Here is a 17,384-nt window from a genome sequence, read left to right as displayed (position 1 = left end):
GCCATCGGGCTGGCAGCGGCCCAGCCACATCTGCATCTGCATCCATGGCAGACCCCATGTCGAGGTTCAAGCCCGAGTCTGGTGACGACGTTCCAACCACATGGGCTCTAGTGTCCTGTCAGCCGCTCTTAGCCCCAGGTACAGGCCTGCCTCAACCACCGCTCGGCAGCGTCGAGCCCTGAAGTGCGGAAACTTGAATGTTGTGGTATTTATGCTCGTGATCATTGCCAGTATTAATAAAATAACTGCCAAGGGTTCCAATAAATGATTACACGCTAGTCGCTGATATCGTACCCGTAATCACATCAGGCGTCAAACTCTCTAACCCAATATACATCGACATCGGTCCTTCGTTAGGTGGTGCTGAAGTTGGGCCTCAGAACAACCACTAGTCGTCCATGGGCTTGTCCTCCAGCGTTACGCCCCGAGGTGCTGCGTCTTCCAGCGTGACTCCTCGGGGTGCTTCTTCGAGTGCGTTCGCGAGACTCCTGAGGCTACCAGTCGAGTCGCGGTTGCCGCCTCTGCTAAGGCTCCCTGTGGAATCTCGGTTGCCTCGTGCTAAGCTTCCAGCGTGCTTCCTCGGGCCAAGTGCGAGTGGCACACGAGTGCTTGAAGGGGCAGGATGCTCAACAGGCGTGAGCGGGGTAGGTTCGTACATTTCTGCGGCACGTGCCGGTGCGGATGCAGACACAGACACTGGTGCTTCAGATTCATCCTCTGTTGTGCCATTCGCAGAAGCAGCAGCAGCCGCGGTGGCACTGGCACTTGCGCTGGGGCTGTCAGGGTCAGGCACTTCCAGCGAGCCACGGTTGGTGGGCGCCTTTCGTGCTTCGGTGGGTGAATTGGTGTTCACGGGGAAGCGCGTCTGACTGCGGTCGCGGCGATGGGAACCGCTGCTTCGGTTGCTGGGACCGGGTGAGACGCCTCGAGGAGATCGTTGAGCGGCAATTGCGCGCTGACGTTCCTCCATGTTGGCACGTCGGTTGCTCTCATCAGTGGAGATGGCGCGAGGGCGCTGCGAGCCAGAAGCAGAATGAGTCAGGGTGCTAGCACGCTTCAACTCTCCAAAGATAGCGTCTTTGTGAGCAAAGAGGTCGCGCACGAGGCGGTAGCTGTAGCGCTCGTTCATCGTTAGGGTGTTCTCCAACCTTGGGCGGAGGATGCAGGGTGCAAGTGCATTCGCCAATGCGGCAACGTACGTCTCATCAGCTGAGGTTAGCTCGATCAAGCGGGTGAAATGGGTACAAATCGCGTCAAGAGTAGCAATGTTGGCCAGACGAAGCTGACCAAGCGTAGACTGAAGAACTGCAACTCGTGTTGCTTCATCCACGTCTGTAGCCGTCGTACTGTAGATGGTCTTGATAATTTCGTAAACGTGAGACGATACGAGAGAGTCTGTTGCGTTTAGTCGCATCTCATGTGCAGGCCAGGGATAACTTACCGGGTAGCTCCAGGAGGTAAAGCTTTAACACGCTTGCAACAATGGGGATGTCGTACTTTTCCAGTATCTCATCTTCAAATCTTTTACCAGTGTTGATAGTTGATCGCAGGTTGTGCGTCTGCGCCAACGGGACGTCGACAAGCCAGATTCCGCGGCGAACCTCGTCACCTTCGAGATCAGGGTAGTGGTTGTCTAGGAAGGTCAGGATGGTGGTGATCAGGACAGGCACGCGCTTCTTGTCGGAGCGAGCTCGAGCTTCCAGATCGACACCAAAGGTTTGCTCGTCGACCGAGTTGTAGTAGTTCTCGTACGTCGTGACCTTGGGTACGAACGGTCCGGTGCGGTAGTTTTCGAGCATGTACCGGAGATCGCCCAATGGCTGAACGGTCTCTTGGAACAGCATCATCTTATCCACGGTGCTCTGCAAGCTAGGAATGACGTTGCTGATGGCGCCAGAAAAGTCGAGGATGACAGCCTTGATGGCCTTTAGCCTGTCCAGTTCGCAGCGCTCCATGAACTTGAGGTGGTCGACCATAGCTTCTTCCAGGTTGCACCGCAAGGAGTCCAGCTTCTTGACAGCGGCCTTGTAACGCTCGTCGGATTCTCGGGCCTCTCGTCGCAGCCTCTCTGGCGGTGTCTCGTTGGGGTACTGGTTGTTCAGCGGGTTCCAGCCCTGGAGGTACTCTTGAACGACGCCACCCGGCGAATCTACCGTGAAGCTGTCGTTGGACATGGTGGACGCGGCGGTGCTGGTGCGTGCCAAAGGCGTCTTCTTCTCGGGGATGCCCGTCAGAGTGAAGACCTTTGTCTTCCACTGGTAGTTCATGCGGGAGCTGTTCGCAAACGCGTTTCCAACGTTACCAATAAGACGCAAGAAGCCGTGGGTGACCATGTCCTGACCGATCCTTTCCGCGTAACTGACGCTGGTAGCACCGAGATGCTTTTGGATGTAATCGGTAATGTCCGCGCCAGTAGAGCAGTTCTGGTAGGTTCCAATGATGGGGACCTTGACTTCGGCGATCTTGATGTTGTCTAGCATGTGCGACAGGATCTTCTTGATCTGCTCGGGCTGGTAGGTCTCGTCGCCCAGGTCAATAGGCTCCTCCTCGTTCTCCTCGGGCTCGGTCATCTTGATCGTGGGGACCCTTGCCTTGGGGCTCGCCAGTGCTTCGCTCTGAGGGTCTTGGAAAGCCAGCTTGTCCTCCTCTTCGAGATCCTCGACCAAACGACACTTGTTGTAGTACTGCGAGCGGAACTTGCGCACGGCGTCGGCTTGTCGGTCGTGGATCTTGATGCGCGACTGAAGGTCGTCCTGCGAGTTCTGCACCCGGGCTGCGTGCGCCTCGCACCAGCGACCAAAGGGGTTTATGACGAGCTCGCGAATGTTGGAGGCAATCTTCTTGTGGTTGGACGCAGCGGACTCCATCTCGGTGCGCACGCCTTCGTAAGCCTGGCCACGGTGAGCTGCGGTGCATGTGTCCTTGTGTGCTGTCCCCACGTACCTTTCGCACGCTGGCGCCCTCGTCTCTGGAGAAGCCTCCTGCAATGCGCTCCGTCGCGGGCGTAATGCCTGACAGGCTGCCCGCGTACAGCTCCTCGGCATCGGCGCGCAGGCGGGCCACGGTCAGGATCTGCTGATTTTCCTGGACGCCCTGCTGCAGCTTTCCGAATAGCACGCCCAGGCCTGCTGGTGGTCAGCAACAATAGCGACGACGACTGCGCGGCCCCGCTTACCACCTGCATAGTCCTGCGACCAAAAGGAGGCAGCAAAGCCAGTGTTGGCCATGGTGATGACGTCGCTGGGGGTATCAAAATGCAAAAACTCCCCGTAGAGCGCGAGTGGAGAAAGCCAAAGGCGAGACTAGAGTGAGACAAGCTCGGGCAGGCGCTGGTAGTGAGCGTGGAGAAGGAAGGTCTGGGGAACACGCAAGCGCAGGCCCTGTGATGCAACGCCCGTAGAGCTGCCGTGGGTGGCAGAGGGCTCGGGCGACGGGAGCGGTGGGACGGTGTTTGGCGGTGGGCACACTGTGCGACGGAGGGCCGTGGGTTCGGGCTCGTTAAGACAACAGACAGACAACAGACAGACAACAAGAGGAGATGACGGCAGCTCTTCAGGAGTTTTGCAGGCCAGCTGTGGCAGAGCTGAATGCACGAGGACCCCTGTCGGCCGTTTGTGACTTGCTGGCACGGCGGCGACCCTTTGGGCAAGCCTTGCCTGTCTAGCAACTATAAATATCGACGTCAATTCACCGAGCAGCGCCAGTCCCTGCAGGGCCTAGGGAGCGCGACCCTGCAACTCGAGCACCGCACACGACGTGCAGTCGAGGCATCATCGGAGACGGAGACAGGTCACTAGCCAGAGCCAGAGCCAGAGCAAGAGCAAGAGCAAGAGCAAGAGCAAGAGCCAGAGCCAGAGCCAGAGCCCTGACTAGACCGCCTTCGTGGAGCAGACTGCGAACACCGTATCCTCCAACGCCCACCAGAATAAAGACAGCTGCTGTGCCACACGCCATCACCCATAACGCGGCACAAGTCCCCTTCGGTGTGTCTGCGACTCTGCGCCTGACAAGTGCTCGATCGGCTGGTCCTTGGGCTGCAAAGACTCGACTACAGCATCTCTCGCGCGCGTCATCTCCATTGCCCGTGATTTCGCCAGACGCTGAAACTGATTACCACCAACCCCACCGCTAGATCCATCGCCCGGGAAATTGCCTCTGAATTGCCTCTGAATTGCCTCTGAATTGCCCGCTAAAGCACACCCACCGATTGTCTCGGCAGACTGCATCCACGTACCGATTACCGTGTACCACCGCCATGGGTCCTTCCCAACCAGAGAGCGAGTTCAACTACGCTCGCCAGATCAAATACTGGCGGAGAAATCTGAAGACCTACCTTCCCCATTATTACACCAGCAATGACGCCAGCCGAATGACCCTGGCCCTGTTCACCGTCTCTGCACTCGACATATTGGGAGATCTAGACGGAGCTTTGTCGGCAGAAGAACGCCAAGGCCACATCGATTGGGTGTATAGCTGCCAGCTGCCCGACGGAGGCTTTCGACCCTGGCCAGGATCGGCCTTTGGGAGGAGGAGCAACGACGAGAACAAGATCTGGGATCCGGCGCATGTGCCGGGCACTTTCTTCGCGCTGCTCACTCTTGTAGTCTTGGGAGACAATCTGGAGAAGGTGAAGAGGAGGGAAATCCTGCAATGGTTGCTCAAAATGCAAAGGTCCGAGGGTGGCTTCGGCGAAGCATTGGGAGCAGATGATTTCGTACATGGCGGAAACGACTCGAGGTTTGGCTACATGGCTACAGCAATCCGCTGGATACTCCGTGGTGATCTGGAGGGGCCGTACGACGGAGTGCCGGACATCAGAGTCGACGACTTTGTGACCTGCGTGCGCGAAGCTGAGTCCTACGATGGGGGCATATCAGAAGCGCCATATCACGAGGCCCATGCTGGGTTCACAAGCTGTGCCATCGCTGCTCTGTCGTTTGTCGATCGTCTGCCGCAGCCACCTGGCCAAGTTCCTGACGGTCGTTTACGTGGAGTCTCGAATCTCAACAACACGCTGCACTGGCTGGCTTCCAGGCAAACCGCAACACTCGAGGATGACGACGGTACTGACACTTTCGACGACGAAACCGATACCGCCAACACGTGCCATGATGCTCACTCGTTCGTCAAAGTCAGTGCCTACCCAACCGTCTCGATGGATCTCACAGTGGGCTCGCAACCAAAGGTACCCTTCGATCTCGCATGGGTGGGGATGAACGGACGCTGCAACAAGATTGCAGATACCTGCTACGCATACTGGGTGTCGGCGCCTCTTCAGATCCTTGGCCGTATGGACATAATCTCGCCCAAGCCAGTTCGCAAATACCTTCTCGACAAGACGCAGCATGCACTTGGAGGGTTTGGCAAAGTCGTGGGTGACCCACCGGATATGTACCATTCCTTCCTGGGCATGATGGTGCTGGCGATGCTTGGAGAGCCAGGCTTGCAAAACGTGGACGCGGCGCTATGTATTACAGATAGGGCGAAACGGCATCTGGAGTCACTGCCGTGGAGAATCAAGGCATTGGCGTCAAAGGGCAGTGGTACGGGTAGAGAAGGCAGTGTCACGCAAGTTGCGGCGGACAGGACGCAGATAGATTCATAGAGCCCTCGCAGGTGATCACACGTGTTCATGCTCAACCGATCTGTCGTGCCTTCGAGACCCTTGATCCGGACCATTTTGGTGTTGCTCCTACTGCACAAGCTGCACAAGCACTCCAGCCACTCGGCTCATACTACCCTAGCCTTCAGACCCCTGCAACAATTTCTAGCAACCTTTACATCTGGCGCGCTGTACAGTGCAACCACTCCCTCACACACATTCAAGCTCTACGAACACACAATGAGGAACGCACCACCGCCCTCGAAAAAGCGCAAGATTCGGACTGTGACCGAAGAAAAAATCGACTTCGACCCAGCTGCGCGCGAAGAATACCTCACCGGCTTCCACAAACGCAAAGTCGCGCGGAGAAAGCACGCAGAAGAGGAAAATGCTAAGAAAGATAAGGAGGAGAAACTGAAGTTCAGGCGGGAGGTACGTTGCACCTGGGCAGCAGCGCAGAAAATAGCACACAACGCGCAAAATGCTCTGCTCGACCATTTGAAATTTTCGCAATCAGGAACACAGGTGAAAACTACCGGTAGGAAGCTCAAGCTGACCAACTCTGCACAGCTGCGACAACAGCGCAAAACCGACCTTGAGAAGCACGTCAGCGAGACGAACCGCCTCATGCGCCTCGCAAACGGCGACATCCCAAGCGAAGCCGAAGACTCGTCCTCGGACTCGGATGCGGACCCCGCCGAAGCCACTTTCCACGGCTTCGACGACCCCATAAACCAGGAAGACGAGTACATCGACGAGGACAAGTACACAACCGTGACTGTCGAAACGGTGGGCATAAACCGCACAGGCTTCAGTCGTCCGGGTGAGGAAGAGGCTGAACTGAAGAAGGAGCAGGAGGCAAGAGAGGAGAAAGAGCGCGAAGAGAAGAAGAAGAGGGTGTGGACCAAGGAGAAACCCAGGAGTGATAGGCCAAAGAAGAAGAAGGTCAAGTTTAGGTACGAAACCAAGGCAGAGAGGAAGGTGGAGAGGATGAAGCAGGGTATGAAGAAGAAGAAGCTGGCCGAGAAGCGGAAGCCCAAGGAGTAGGGGCCTCACACTCAGCGCCTGCATCAGGTGGGTTGAGATTAGATGAATCGTGTCTGGTCAACGTCGGATGATACCCAGTTGTGCATCACATCGCATGGGGCGGAGTTTAGGGCGCAACGAGATTACAAACATTTACAAACAACACGATGCAATCACAGTCCGGCGTCACAGAGGCCAATGAGACATGGAGCGGTAAATGAACGTAGAAAGGGTGTGATTGTGCGGACCGCCAGCAGTGTTGCTCCCTCGGGACACATCAACAGTGTACAAGCCCATGACCAACGGCTGCAGAAGACAAGGCAATATGTGCAATAGGGGAAAAGGGGGTTGTGGTGCTGCCTTGTGTCCGTCTCCACCTCAAGCCTCGTAGATCCGCACGGTCGCACGCTCGTCTCGGTATGGCTTGGAGCAACTGCAGATTAGATTTGGCGCTCTAGACGGGGTAGTCCACTGGCAAGAGTCAACCACCGCAAAGGAGAGTTGTGGCCAGGAAGATCAGATGTTACCGATCTCCTTGACAAAGTCATCGAGCTCCTTCTTGGTGTCGGCGTATTTCTTGGCCATCTCCTCGTACTTGGTTTCCCACTGGTCCCGGGACTGCTCGAGAGCCTGGACTTTGCGTTCGTAGTGGCCCGACTTGACGTCGGTTTGGCGGAGCCTGGGCGCTGTTAGTCGGTGCACATATGTCCACAGGCCGTGGGGGCTTCACTTCTCGTTGAGCTCGCGGATGGTCCTGTCAGACTCCTCAGCCTCTTCTTCAAGCACTTGGATCTTGCGCTGCAGGCTCTCGGCCTGGGTTCCGGCCTGAGCACCTGCACCGGCCTCGTCCTTGAACTGCTTGACTTGCGCTTCGAGTTTCTCGACCTCGCCCTCGAGGACTGAGTTCTTGTGCGAGAGCGACGTGATCTCCTGCTCCTTCTGTGTCGTCTCGCCCTCGAGCTGCTTGACCTTGGCCTTGTACTCCTCGGCCTTGGCGCCGCTCTCGTCGGCCTCGACGCGGAGAGCCTCCATGCGCTGCAGGGCCGTCAGCTCTGTGGTGCAGCAGGTGCAGGCCGTCCAAAGAAAGGGTCCGGCGGGGTAGCGGGCAAACTCACCTTCTTGATCTGGTCCATGGCTGCGGAGAGCGGGGGGGTTGCTTAGTGAGGGGTTGTTGGTGGTGGCGGTGGTGGTGGTGTGGAGGAGTGCAGGTGAGGTCGCAGCAGACTGTGAAGGGTGCAAAAGGCGGGCGTGTTGATTGTTGTCTGAGAATTGTGTCTCGTTGGCAAGCTGACAATGCGGGCATGGGCGCCGCTGCCGAAAGGGAGTACCCCTGTCTCGCCAAGCACCGGCCGGGGGTCCATCGTGCCTGCCCTTAGCAACGGCACGTAAACAAACGAACCGGTGAGCGCACCCAACGTCACCGTCACTGACCGCCACCGACCGCCAGCAATACCACGACTCGTCCAATGTAACCGCGAACATGGCTACTCTCGCAGCACACGACCAGGAGAATGCAGTGCGCAACCTGCAGATCGGCCCCAGCGGGAAGCCGCTCAACGCCGGCGTGAAGGGCTTCGGCGCCAAAACACCAGGGAATAAGGCCCCAAAGACGCCTTACAAGATCCCTCTCAACGACGAGAATATCTTCACCAAGGGGGGGGATGGCAAGGGCAAGGGCAAGGGAAACGAGAATCTGTTTCTGACTACCAGGAAGGGCGGCAAGCTGGACGCCAGTGCTTTCGTTACGCCTGCTGGTGCGTTCTAGCAGCGGTCACCACAAGACAATCACTGACACCATGTGCAGGCCCACGCAACCGCGCTCCGCTCGGTGCAAAGACGACAAACGCCAGGGGGAAAGCTATCCAAACGCCTGCGCCTCTCGGCTCCTCGGCCAAAACCCTCAAGGCAAGCCCGCGCCTGCGCCGCCCAAAAGTGAAGGTCCACCAGCCTGAAGCGGAGGCGGACTCGGAAGATGACGTCCCAGAGATTGAGTACATGCCGCCTAAGGAGGTTCCCCTTCCGGACGACATGGACGATTACTTGCCTCGGGACTGGGACTTCTCCATTCTCGGAGGCGAAAACGCGTCACGCGGCATTACGAGCGCATATCATAACCCAGTCGAAGACGACGGCCGCACAAGGGGACAGCGAGAGTTCGAGGAGAGTCTGGAGCGTGATCGCAAGAAGCGAGACGATGAGTTCGACAGGATCTTCGAGGCGCAGATGGCCAAGGATGATGCTGAGTCGAGACGCTACTTTGGAATCAAAGAACCGAAGAAGGAGGCGCCAAAGCCCACCGCAAAGGCTGCTTCATCCGTGAGGCCAGCCACCGGTCTTTCAACGATGCGCGCAAGGTCAGCTGCTGCTGCCCTTGCGCCGATCGATCGATCTACCCCTAGGTTCGGTGCATCCACCACGGCCGCAAAGTCACGCGTACCTACAGGCCTTATCTCTGGTAGGAAGACGCCAATGCCTCTCGCAGAACCGACCGTTGCTCGTCATGCCCGTCATGCGTCGGCCGTCGCCTCGTCCAAGGGTACTATCGGCTACGCACAGGGACGCGCAGTGCGTTCCGGCTCAGCAATGCGCCCACCCCTTTCGAATGTCACCAAACCTGTCGGTCCTAGCCTCTCAACTTCGAAGCGTGCGGGTACTATGACTCCGTCTCTCTCATCAGCGCATCAACGCACCGTCAGTGCCGCTGCATCTTCTAAATCTCGACCTTTCTCGCGCTCGAGCTCAACCTCCACAAATGCCACTCTGGTCGCCCCGCTGCATGCAGATCAGTTTGAAGAAACGGCAGAGAGTGTCGAACGCGAGCTTGAGCTATTGGCGCTCCAAGACGAAGAAGGCGAAGAAGTGGATGCATGGATGAACAGCTTCAACGATCAGTTGGGTGGTATCGACCCCCTTGATGAAGAGCTAGGTGACTTCCAGTTACAGCTTCCAGAGGGGCTGTAGATGTCCTGCTGACTTGGCCTCCATCACCCTTAGCAGCTAAGGCGCGCTCGGGCAGTGTGTAGGAACGTGATCTGATTTTAAATGTTGATGGAGGCTAAATTGTTTCCGTGTATTACTCCATCATGACCCTGGAGTACTGTTTTGGATACCTTTTTTTCGATTCCGTGGGGTTTTAGCAACACGCTGAGTCTGTAGACGGTAATTGTTCGCATTACTATCCATTCATTTAACGGAAGTCTGACAAGCGTTGAGTATCTAGTGTTTTCACTGCTCTTGTCTCTTAGTCTCACCGTTCTTCCTCTCTCATCCATTTCTCTTCTGTCATCTTTGCAACGCGTAGAAGGGCAAGGAAGCCCACACTACAGCCCAGCAAGACAGCATATGAAGTTAGGGTTGACGGTGCTTGACAATCATTCTCGTCTTGTCAATCGGCTTGCTCGTTACACTCATGGTCTGTTTCGCATATCAGCTTCTGCATGTACCGTATGCCATCATGACACAAAACTTACACTGATCAATTCCGACTTAGTCCTGTACCTCCCTTTCGCATCAATAAGCGGCAAACCCTTCTCGTTCTTCTCAATCTCACCAACGCCAACTTTGACAAAGTCATACCGCCGTATTACACACGCAAGAATGACCCTAGCTTCTAGATTCGCCAGCTCCTGGCCAATACAGTTCCGCGGCCCGCGCTCAAACGGCCGCCACGCACCGGCTGGAATTGTACCGGTAGGGGTAGTTGTCCCGTTCGCGTCGACGTTGGTGGCGGTAGACGTATCTGTGTCGCCAGTCCAGCGCTCGGGTACAAAGTCGTCCGCTGTAGGACCATAAACAGAAGGGTCGCGGTGGATGATGTGTTGGATAGGGTAGATAACACACTCGTCCACCATGACCTGTTCGCCTTCTTTTGTTCTAAGCTTGAACCCATCGTGACTCATGCGCGCTGTTGCCGCCGGTGGCCAGAGGCGCAGTGCTTCTTTGATACATGCGCTGGTGTACACGAGCGACTTCAGCGTCTCGTCAGGTCGGGAGAGGAGCACAGTTTGAGGGTCCTGGGAGCCGAAGATGGAGTTGTGTTCGGCACGGATTTTGGAAAGGCAAGAAGGGTGAATGGAGAGCGCATACAAGAGGCGTTGAAGGAGTATAGACGTCGTGTCGTGTCCGGCAAAGAGAAATGTCTTGCATTGATCGGCCACAGTTTGACTGATATCAGGCGTCAGGCTTTTGACGTCTTGCAGCGCGAGGGCAAGGACAGACCGGTCCGTTGTTTGTTTGGTCTCGCTACCCCTGGACTGCTGAATAGTGTTGAATTTATCCTGGATGATCTCATGAAGGGCGGCATCCATGCGTCGGCTGTAGAAATATCGTTTGAACTGGGTAAGCGGGTTGATGGCTGCAAGTCCAAGGCCACTGCCGGAAACGTAGGTCTCGGAGAGGAGGCGGAAGTTCCGTAGAAAGTTGTTTCCATCGGCGAGCTCCTCTTCTTGGGCATGACTGTCAACGTTTGTAATTACCTCGCCGATGATATCAAAGGTGCAGTTGACACAAAGCCTCTCCATCTCGGTGACTGCACCGGACGTAGCAGCAGCGTCCAGCTTCTCTATGAATAGGCTAGTCTTATTGATTATAACAGGAAGTAGTGTGACTAGGTGCTGTGGTGCAAAACCGGGGTTGAATTGTTTGCGCAGGGCTTTCCAGCTTTCGCCATCGTGTTGAGTCAACATGGAACGCTTTCCTACCAGTGCACCAAATTCTCCTTGAACGGTCGGGGATTTTGTAACACTGTATGGACGTGACCTCGTAGCTCTCACGACTTGCTCGGCGAGGTCGTGTGTTGTGAGGAGTAGTATGGGGTACTGTATGGGTCTGAAGTCAAGAAACATGAATTCGGGTCGCCCGTTGTTTATCCAAAGATCCTCGAGGACATAATCTATTATCGGTCAGTAGTCAACCTTCACATGATGCAAACTCAGTTATACCTGGATGTGCTTTGGAGTTGCCGAGCTTCTTGAACCCAGCGGCCATGTGGCCAACATGACCGAAGAAGATATTAGGCTGCAGCGATGATGGGATGTGCGCGAACATTTTGAAGCGATATTGTTGTAGTTGATGATATAGGTAAAATATCAAAACCGGCACAAGAGCCAGCACAGCATATGTGATCTCTGCCATGTTGTTTGTGCAGAAGTTCGGCGATTTTAGCTGTGGGGAGATGTTCAGTACCATGGACCCACGGTAAGTAAGTCTGTTTAAGCAATACTCTGATTGATGTATACTACAGGATCGTAATGTCATGTAGACTGTCCAATTCAATTCAAGAGGAGGGGGGTGTCGACGTCATGACCGAGCTTCTCGGCGAATCTCGCTGTTGGCGGCATCGCTCTGTACTGCCGTCTGGGGAGTCTTTCGTATGGTTGTCTGTCGTGTCCATGTTCGCAAATAGAACATTCCGAATGGCAGCCGTGACGGCTGTGTTGTATCATGCCTTCCTCAAACAGATTCCCTAAGTGAAGCTCGTCCGTCGTGAGATGCCGAGTAGGGAGCGCGGGGTGCTTGAGCTGCTGTCAGAGCTTTCGATTGAGCGTATAATGGTTGGAGCGAAAGAGTGGAATAAGATACATATGTTCAATCGCTTTCGACTGCTGAACATCAATGTGAAGGAAGTCGCAATATGGTATTCACTTGCATACACAAGAGGAAAATCTTGTAGCTTGTTAAGCGCAGTCACCGCATGTATGAGGCGAGCTTTCGATCACAATGCGATGAGATGCAGATTGTCAAAGACCTCAGATCATCGAATTGAACAAGGAGAGGAGTCTTGTTGACGCTGCACTGGAGCCTGCATGCTCTCAGAGTAGCCTAGTGCTGCTTGCTTTAGTAGCACTCTTTATGCTTTTGTAACCCACACTGTTTTTCCAAAGGCTCACCGCTGCCGTTGTGCAGAGCCCGTCCGCGTGCGCAAGGTCCAATTATCGTCTCACCTCTCTCAGAGTTTTCGTGCAATGGGTCCTTTGCCTGCGCACATCGGCGTCACCCGAAACCTGCCGCTAACGGGGAAAGTGGACTGAAAAGACTTCTTGCTCCGATAACACATAAAAAGCTTGAGTTGCGCATGCACAAAGAAAGTTAATCGACCAACTCAAACTGATTCCTATTCATAATATGTGCCAAACACCACTCCACGACTTTCTGGCTGAGTTGCCAAAATGCGAACACCATCTTCACCTGGAAGGATGCTTGTCACCGTCTTTGACTTTCAAGCTCGCTACAAAGAACAACATCAAGCTGCCAAGCAAAGAGGAGAAACCGGAGTACGAGTCCGTTGAGACACTTGAGAAGCGCTATGAGCATTTCGACAATCTCCAGGACTTCCTTGACTGCTATTACCTTGCCTTGGACGCGGTTATCACCAAGGACGACTTCGAGATGCTTGGCTGGGAGTACTTTACTACCGCCCATGCAGATGGTGTCAAGCATGCAGAAGTTTTCTTTGACCCACAGAGCCACACGGACCGGGGCATCGCTTTTGAGACAGTCGTAACTGGATTCAACGCAGCATGTGAGCGCGCAGAAAAAGAGCTAGGTATCACCAGTCGCTTGATCATGTGCTTTCTCCGTCACCTCCCCGCCAGCAGCGCCGCGAAGACGATGCAGAGCGCTGTCGACGGTGGGTATTTCAAGAAGCAGGAGGGCAAGGAGCGCGTGATCGCTGGCTTGGGCCTTGATTCTAGTGAGGTGGGGTACCGTCCTGAGCTTTTCAAGGAGCAGTACGCGCAAGGCAAAGAACTGGGGCTGCACAGGACTGCTCACGGAGGCGAGGAGGGCGACCCAACATACATCAGCGGTGCTTTGGATTCCTTGCACTGCGAGCGCATTGACCACGGTATCAAGCTTGTCCAGGACCCTGAGCTATTGGCACGCATTGTGAAGGACCAAATTCTGTTGACCGTGTGCCCATTGAGCAATGTCTGCCTACAGGCCGTCAAGGAGGTGGGTGAGGTGCCGATCAGGAAATTTTTGGAACAGGGCGTCAAGTTCAGCATCAACAGCGATGACCCCGCCTACTTTGGCGGGTACATCCTCAAGAACTACTGCGCTGTACAGAAGGCTTTTGAGCTGACGAAGGAAGAATGGAAGGTCATTGTCCAGAACTCGATCCACGGCAGCTGGATCGGGCAGCAGCGAAAGGATGAGCTGCTCGCCATGCTTGATGAGTGCTTGAAGAAGTACGCGTAGTGTGGAGCTGAGGCTGCCAATCAGAGAGGAAGAGACGAGTGAATGAGAAGATACCCAGACCAGCATTAGATTCAATTGAAACCCAGTGTCAGTACCGGTCGAGTTCGATCTGAGGCGTCTATCGTCAAGCAGTGAGCGCTGGCGTTCCATGGGCCGTGGGCAGCGTAGGTGGCGGTTTGGGCAAGCAATGTCGGTAGATCGGGGCGCCGACTGATGATCAATCAATGATCTCAGGCTTGAACCTTAACGGACGAAACTTTGAACGGTTATTTCTGCAAGGAAATTCAAGAGCAGCACAAGCGTCTCTTGCTTCACACCTAGGGCCTGTACTTGAGAGCAGAACAGCTTGACATCGTGGTCCCACCAGAACAGTAAGTGTGGTACGCCCAAAGCCATAGACATGCAGGAACCAACCAATGATGTCGGGGCAGTCAGCAGCACGCAATTTGGCTCCACGATGACCGCGCCGGCCTCGACGATGCACACTCCACAGAGTCCACACGCGACCTATGAGGGAGCGTCGATAGCGTCCGAGCCACACCTCTCGGTCAGCTATTGCCGCGACCTTGTCAACCGCCTGAGCTCGCCGCGGCGACGCGACAACCGCCCCAAGCGCGTCTTTGCGCCCATACCAAAGACTGCACAGGCACGACTCGATGCCTCGTTGAACGACGCGCCGCTCGATGCCGCTGCGACCACGCCGTCGACCATCTCGGCTGCCGAGGAGAAGGGAAAGACAGTCCTATATCTCGCATACGGCTCGAACCTATGCAATGAGACGTTCAGAGGCGTGCGAGGCATCGAGCCTCTGTCCCAAGTCAATGTCCTCGTACCCTCTCTGCGCCTGACCTTCGACCTCGCTGGCATTCCCTATGCAGAGCCGTGTTTCGCCAACAGCGCGCGGCGGATCCCCAACGCGCCAGTCCCCGACCCAGACGAACCCAGGTACCACAAGGACCGCTGGCAGAAGGGCCTTGTAGGCGTCGTCTACGAGGTGACCAGGAGCGACTACGCGCACATCATCGCCACAGAAGGCGGGGGCGCCTCCTACCACGACATCCTCATCGACTGCTACGTCCTCCCCTTCGCCGACACGGTGCCCGCGAACCCAACCACCGCCCCCTTCAAAGCGCACACGCTCTTTGCCCCAACGGTCCAGCCAGACGAAGCGCGTACTGCAGATCGCATAGCACGCCCGGACCCCAGCTACGCCCAGCCCTCTGCCCGCTATCTCAAGCTCATCACCGATGGTGCTACAGAGTGCGAACTACCTGCCGAGTACCAGGAGTACCTGCACAACATCCGACCATACACCATCACATCGAGGAAGCAGGCAGCCGGCAAGGTGCTATTCACCGCGATATGGATGCCGTTCATCCTGATGATCTTTGCCATATCACGGAGACTACAAGACGACAAAGGCAGGGCTCCAAAGTGGTTTGCGAAACTCGCTGCCATGGTCTTTGCGGGAATGTGGCTGAGCTACGATGGCGTGTTCAAAAAGACGTTTGGAGATGGCGAGAGGACTATAGGCGACGAGGCGGATGGAAGGCTGTTCGAGCCGTACAATGACGATGCGGAGAAGGAGAGCCTACTGGAGGACGCCGTGGAGGTGATGAACAACGCGGCTGGGCAAGACAAGGTGAAATCGAACAGTGGCGAGAGCCTTTTTTCATTGTAATGAGATCTACAGAACTCGCCTGATATAACAATCTGGTGTCTAAGCAACTTGCATCACATGGACCTTACTGAATCTCTCCCTCTCCCATCGAACGACCTTGCTGGTATCTGCGGCATCTGACCAATTATGGGCGCTGCCAAGTCTTATCTTCAAGCCTTCCTGTTTGACTCTGCGGTTTCGTCCTCACCCATTATCTACAAGGACAAATGGTGCTCTCCCGTTTTTTTTGGGGTGAGCACTAGGGCCAGCAACACATGCAATCCTTCTCTGGCGCCTAGAATGTTATATAGAGACGGAAATTAGATACCCACACAGTACGTCCTGCACGGCAATGAGGGTTCGCCGATCTTGACTCCACTCCCCTCAGATTGCTTGGATTCTACTGGATTTGTGAATTCCCATTGTCTAGCGTGGTAGATGTGCACAATCGACGCTCTTAAACGAGTACATAGGTCACGCAAATCCAACTGGTGTGTTGAGTGAAGACATACAAGGTTAAAGGTTATTTGAATGATCTGTCAATCAGAGCAGGAAGGGTGTGTCACACTGAACAGCCATTGAGAAGTATTTTCAGTTTATGAAGCTACCGAGCATGGTAAACTTTGGCAAGAGACACGCGTACAAGTAGACTACTCATCATCCCCGTATGCTTGCTCAGTCCCGCGGACAAAGATTCTGAGCATCCCGGACACAAAGCTGAACAGTGTTGGCCAATGCCGGACTGGCCTAGAATCGCAGTGGCCAACATGATACTAGACCTGTGGATGCATGCGCTTTGTTCCTGGCAAACCGTCCGACTAGTCACATTTGTCATTACAGCAATGGGAAACTCGAGCGAAACCTTTTGGTACCATGATAGGTGTGTTATTACTTTCTCAAAACTAGGCTCGGCTTATTCACAGCGCGTAACGGGATTTGTTAGGCGCCTTATAGGGCGGCGCCTGTTGAGCCAGCCCGTAGTGGCCAAGCTACCAGTTCCAGGCCATTCGGCTTAAGATGCATCAGCAGAGCAAATCCTCCCGTGGCACTATGTAAGAGCAGGGGTCCAGTGACTTGGCCGACAGCAATACAATCTCGATGCCGCGAAATGGGATCATGTGTGTGGTTGGAGAATTTCCAACTAGAAAGCCACACCATCACCACTGGCGTCTGCTCTGTGAAGCTTCGAATGTTCAGCCTGAAGAACATGAGCACCAGGGTCTGTGAACAGAACATGTGGAGATAGATTGCGTGTGAGCTGCGATTAGCATTCCATGAAAACTTCTATGGTGCCCCCTCTGCTAACTGCAAAATCGGTTCAACGCCAGCTCGCTCACGAAGGCCGAGAAGAGGTCGCATCTATGCGCGGATGGAACATGGACATGCGACACGCCCCACATCGTAGCCGTTTGGTTGATGATTCTGCGGCGTGCGGCCCCAGCGTCCACCCCGTGGGCTAGTGCGTCTTGGCGGAGGCTGGGATCGACACCCCATGGAGTTCAGCACATGACAAGCTCTTCGAACCCACCTTTTGCAGACGCTAAGTGGGCTCAAGAGCACGCCACTGGAGACAAGATTTCTGGGCACCAGGCTTAATTTGACCGTTTTCGAGTTGTACAAGCTTACGCTTTCACAGCCGCCATACGTGATCTGGTATCATGCTTCACCGGAAGCTCTCGACCAGGGTGAGGTTGTGCAAGCAGGGTTTGGAGGCACGAATCCCCACGGGGATGTCGCTTGAGGCTCTGTCAGACCACGATGTCCGTATTGCCTCGCGCGGCGCAGAACAGACCGGACTCTATGCATGTGTGCTCATGGGTTGACGGACGTCTCGAGCGCAGGACTGTAGACGCCTCGGAAAACCATAGAGCCAGAGATGACCACGAGGTCCTCGTGAAG

The 17,384-nt window shown here is 55.2% G+C and overlaps 8 protein-coding genes across 8 annotated transcripts, besides 3 other annotated features; 5 read left to right on the top strand and 3 right to left on the bottom strand.

Moving 5' to 3' along the window:
* Positions 1-388: 388 nt before the first annotated feature.
* EKO05_0008193 (Rho-GTPase-activating protein 8) lies at positions 389-3,227 on the bottom strand (the record flags this gene model as incomplete). Its single annotated transcript, XM_038941441.1, has 4 exons — positions 389-1,395; positions 1,442-2,891; positions 2,944-3,125; positions 3,176-3,227. The coding sequence occupies 4 exons, from the start codon at positions 3,225-3,227 to the stop codon at positions 389-391; spliced, it is 2,691 nt and encodes an 896-aa protein (XP_038796648.1).
* A 274-nt stretch (positions 3,228-3,501) lies between these two features.
* Positions 3,502-3,531: a tandem repeat.
* Positions 3,532-3,795: 264 nt separating this feature from the next.
* Positions 3,796-3,865: a tandem repeat.
* Positions 3,866-4,255: 390 nt separating this feature from the next.
* On the top strand, positions 4,256-5,605 carry EKO05_0008192 (Protein geranylgeranyltransferase type I; the record flags this gene model as incomplete). Its single annotated transcript, XM_038946468.1, has 1 exon — positions 4,256-5,605. One exon carries the CDS (start codon positions 4,256-4,258, stop codon positions 5,603-5,605), a length of 1,350 nt encoding a protein of 449 aa, XP_038796647.1.
* A 237-nt stretch (positions 5,606-5,842) lies between these two features.
* EKO05_0008191 (uncharacterized protein) lies at positions 5,843-6,649 on the top strand (the record flags this gene model as incomplete). Its single annotated transcript, XM_059637241.1, has 2 exons — positions 5,843-6,034; positions 6,173-6,649. The coding sequence occupies 2 exons, from the start codon at positions 5,843-5,845 to the stop codon at positions 6,647-6,649; spliced, it is 669 nt and encodes a 222-aa protein (XP_059493224.1).
* A 419-nt stretch (positions 6,650-7,068) lies between these two features.
* Positions 7,069-7,931, bottom strand: EKO05_0008190 (uncharacterized protein; the record flags this gene model as incomplete). Its single annotated transcript, XM_038941305.2, has 3 exons — positions 7,069-7,307; positions 7,359-7,663; positions 7,744-7,931. 3 exons carry the CDS (start codon positions 7,929-7,931, stop codon positions 7,069-7,071), a joined length of 732 nt encoding a protein of 243 aa, XP_038796645.2.
* Positions 7,798-7,829: a tandem repeat.
* A 177-nt stretch (positions 7,932-8,108) lies between the features above and the next one.
* EKO05_0008189 (uncharacterized protein) lies at positions 8,109-9,589 on the top strand (the record flags this gene model as incomplete). Its single annotated transcript, XM_038941400.1, has 2 exons — positions 8,109-8,382; positions 8,433-9,589. The coding sequence occupies 2 exons, from the start codon at positions 8,109-8,111 to the stop codon at positions 9,587-9,589; spliced, it is 1,431 nt and encodes a 476-aa protein (XP_038796644.1).
* Positions 9,590-9,976: 387 nt separating this feature from the next.
* On the bottom strand, positions 9,977-11,884 carry EKO05_0008188 (uncharacterized protein; the record flags this gene model as incomplete). Its single annotated transcript, XM_038941438.2, has 3 exons — positions 9,977-10,042; positions 10,099-11,519; positions 11,569-11,884. 3 exons carry the CDS (start codon positions 11,882-11,884, stop codon positions 9,977-9,979), a joined length of 1,803 nt encoding a protein of 600 aa, XP_038796643.2.
* Positions 11,885-12,751: 867 nt separating this feature from the next.
* Positions 12,752-13,825, top strand: EKO05_0008187 (Adenosine deaminase; the record flags this gene model as incomplete). The annotated part of the gene is made up of 1 exon (XM_038946466.1): positions 12,752-13,825. One exon carries the CDS (start codon positions 12,752-12,754, stop codon positions 13,823-13,825), a length of 1,074 nt encoding a protein of 357 aa, XP_038796642.1.
* A 457-nt stretch (positions 13,826-14,282) lies between these two features.
* On the top strand, positions 14,283-15,506 carry EKO05_0008186 (uncharacterized protein; the record flags this gene model as incomplete). The annotated part of the gene is made up of 1 exon (XM_038946465.2): positions 14,283-15,506. One exon carries the CDS (start codon positions 14,283-14,285, stop codon positions 15,504-15,506), a length of 1,224 nt encoding a protein of 407 aa, XP_038796641.2.
* Positions 15,507-17,384: the final 1,878 nt, after the last annotated feature.

Source organism: Ascochyta rabiei, chromosome 14 (assembly GCF_004011695.2).
Source record: "Ascochyta rabiei chromosome 14, complete sequence".
In the NCBI taxonomy this organism is placed as follows: Eukaryota; Fungi; Ascomycota; class Dothideomycetes; order Pleosporales; family Didymellaceae; genus Ascochyta; species Ascochyta rabiei.
Note: the sequence above shows the minus strand (reverse complement) of the source record. Positions and strands in the feature narration are given on the sequence as shown.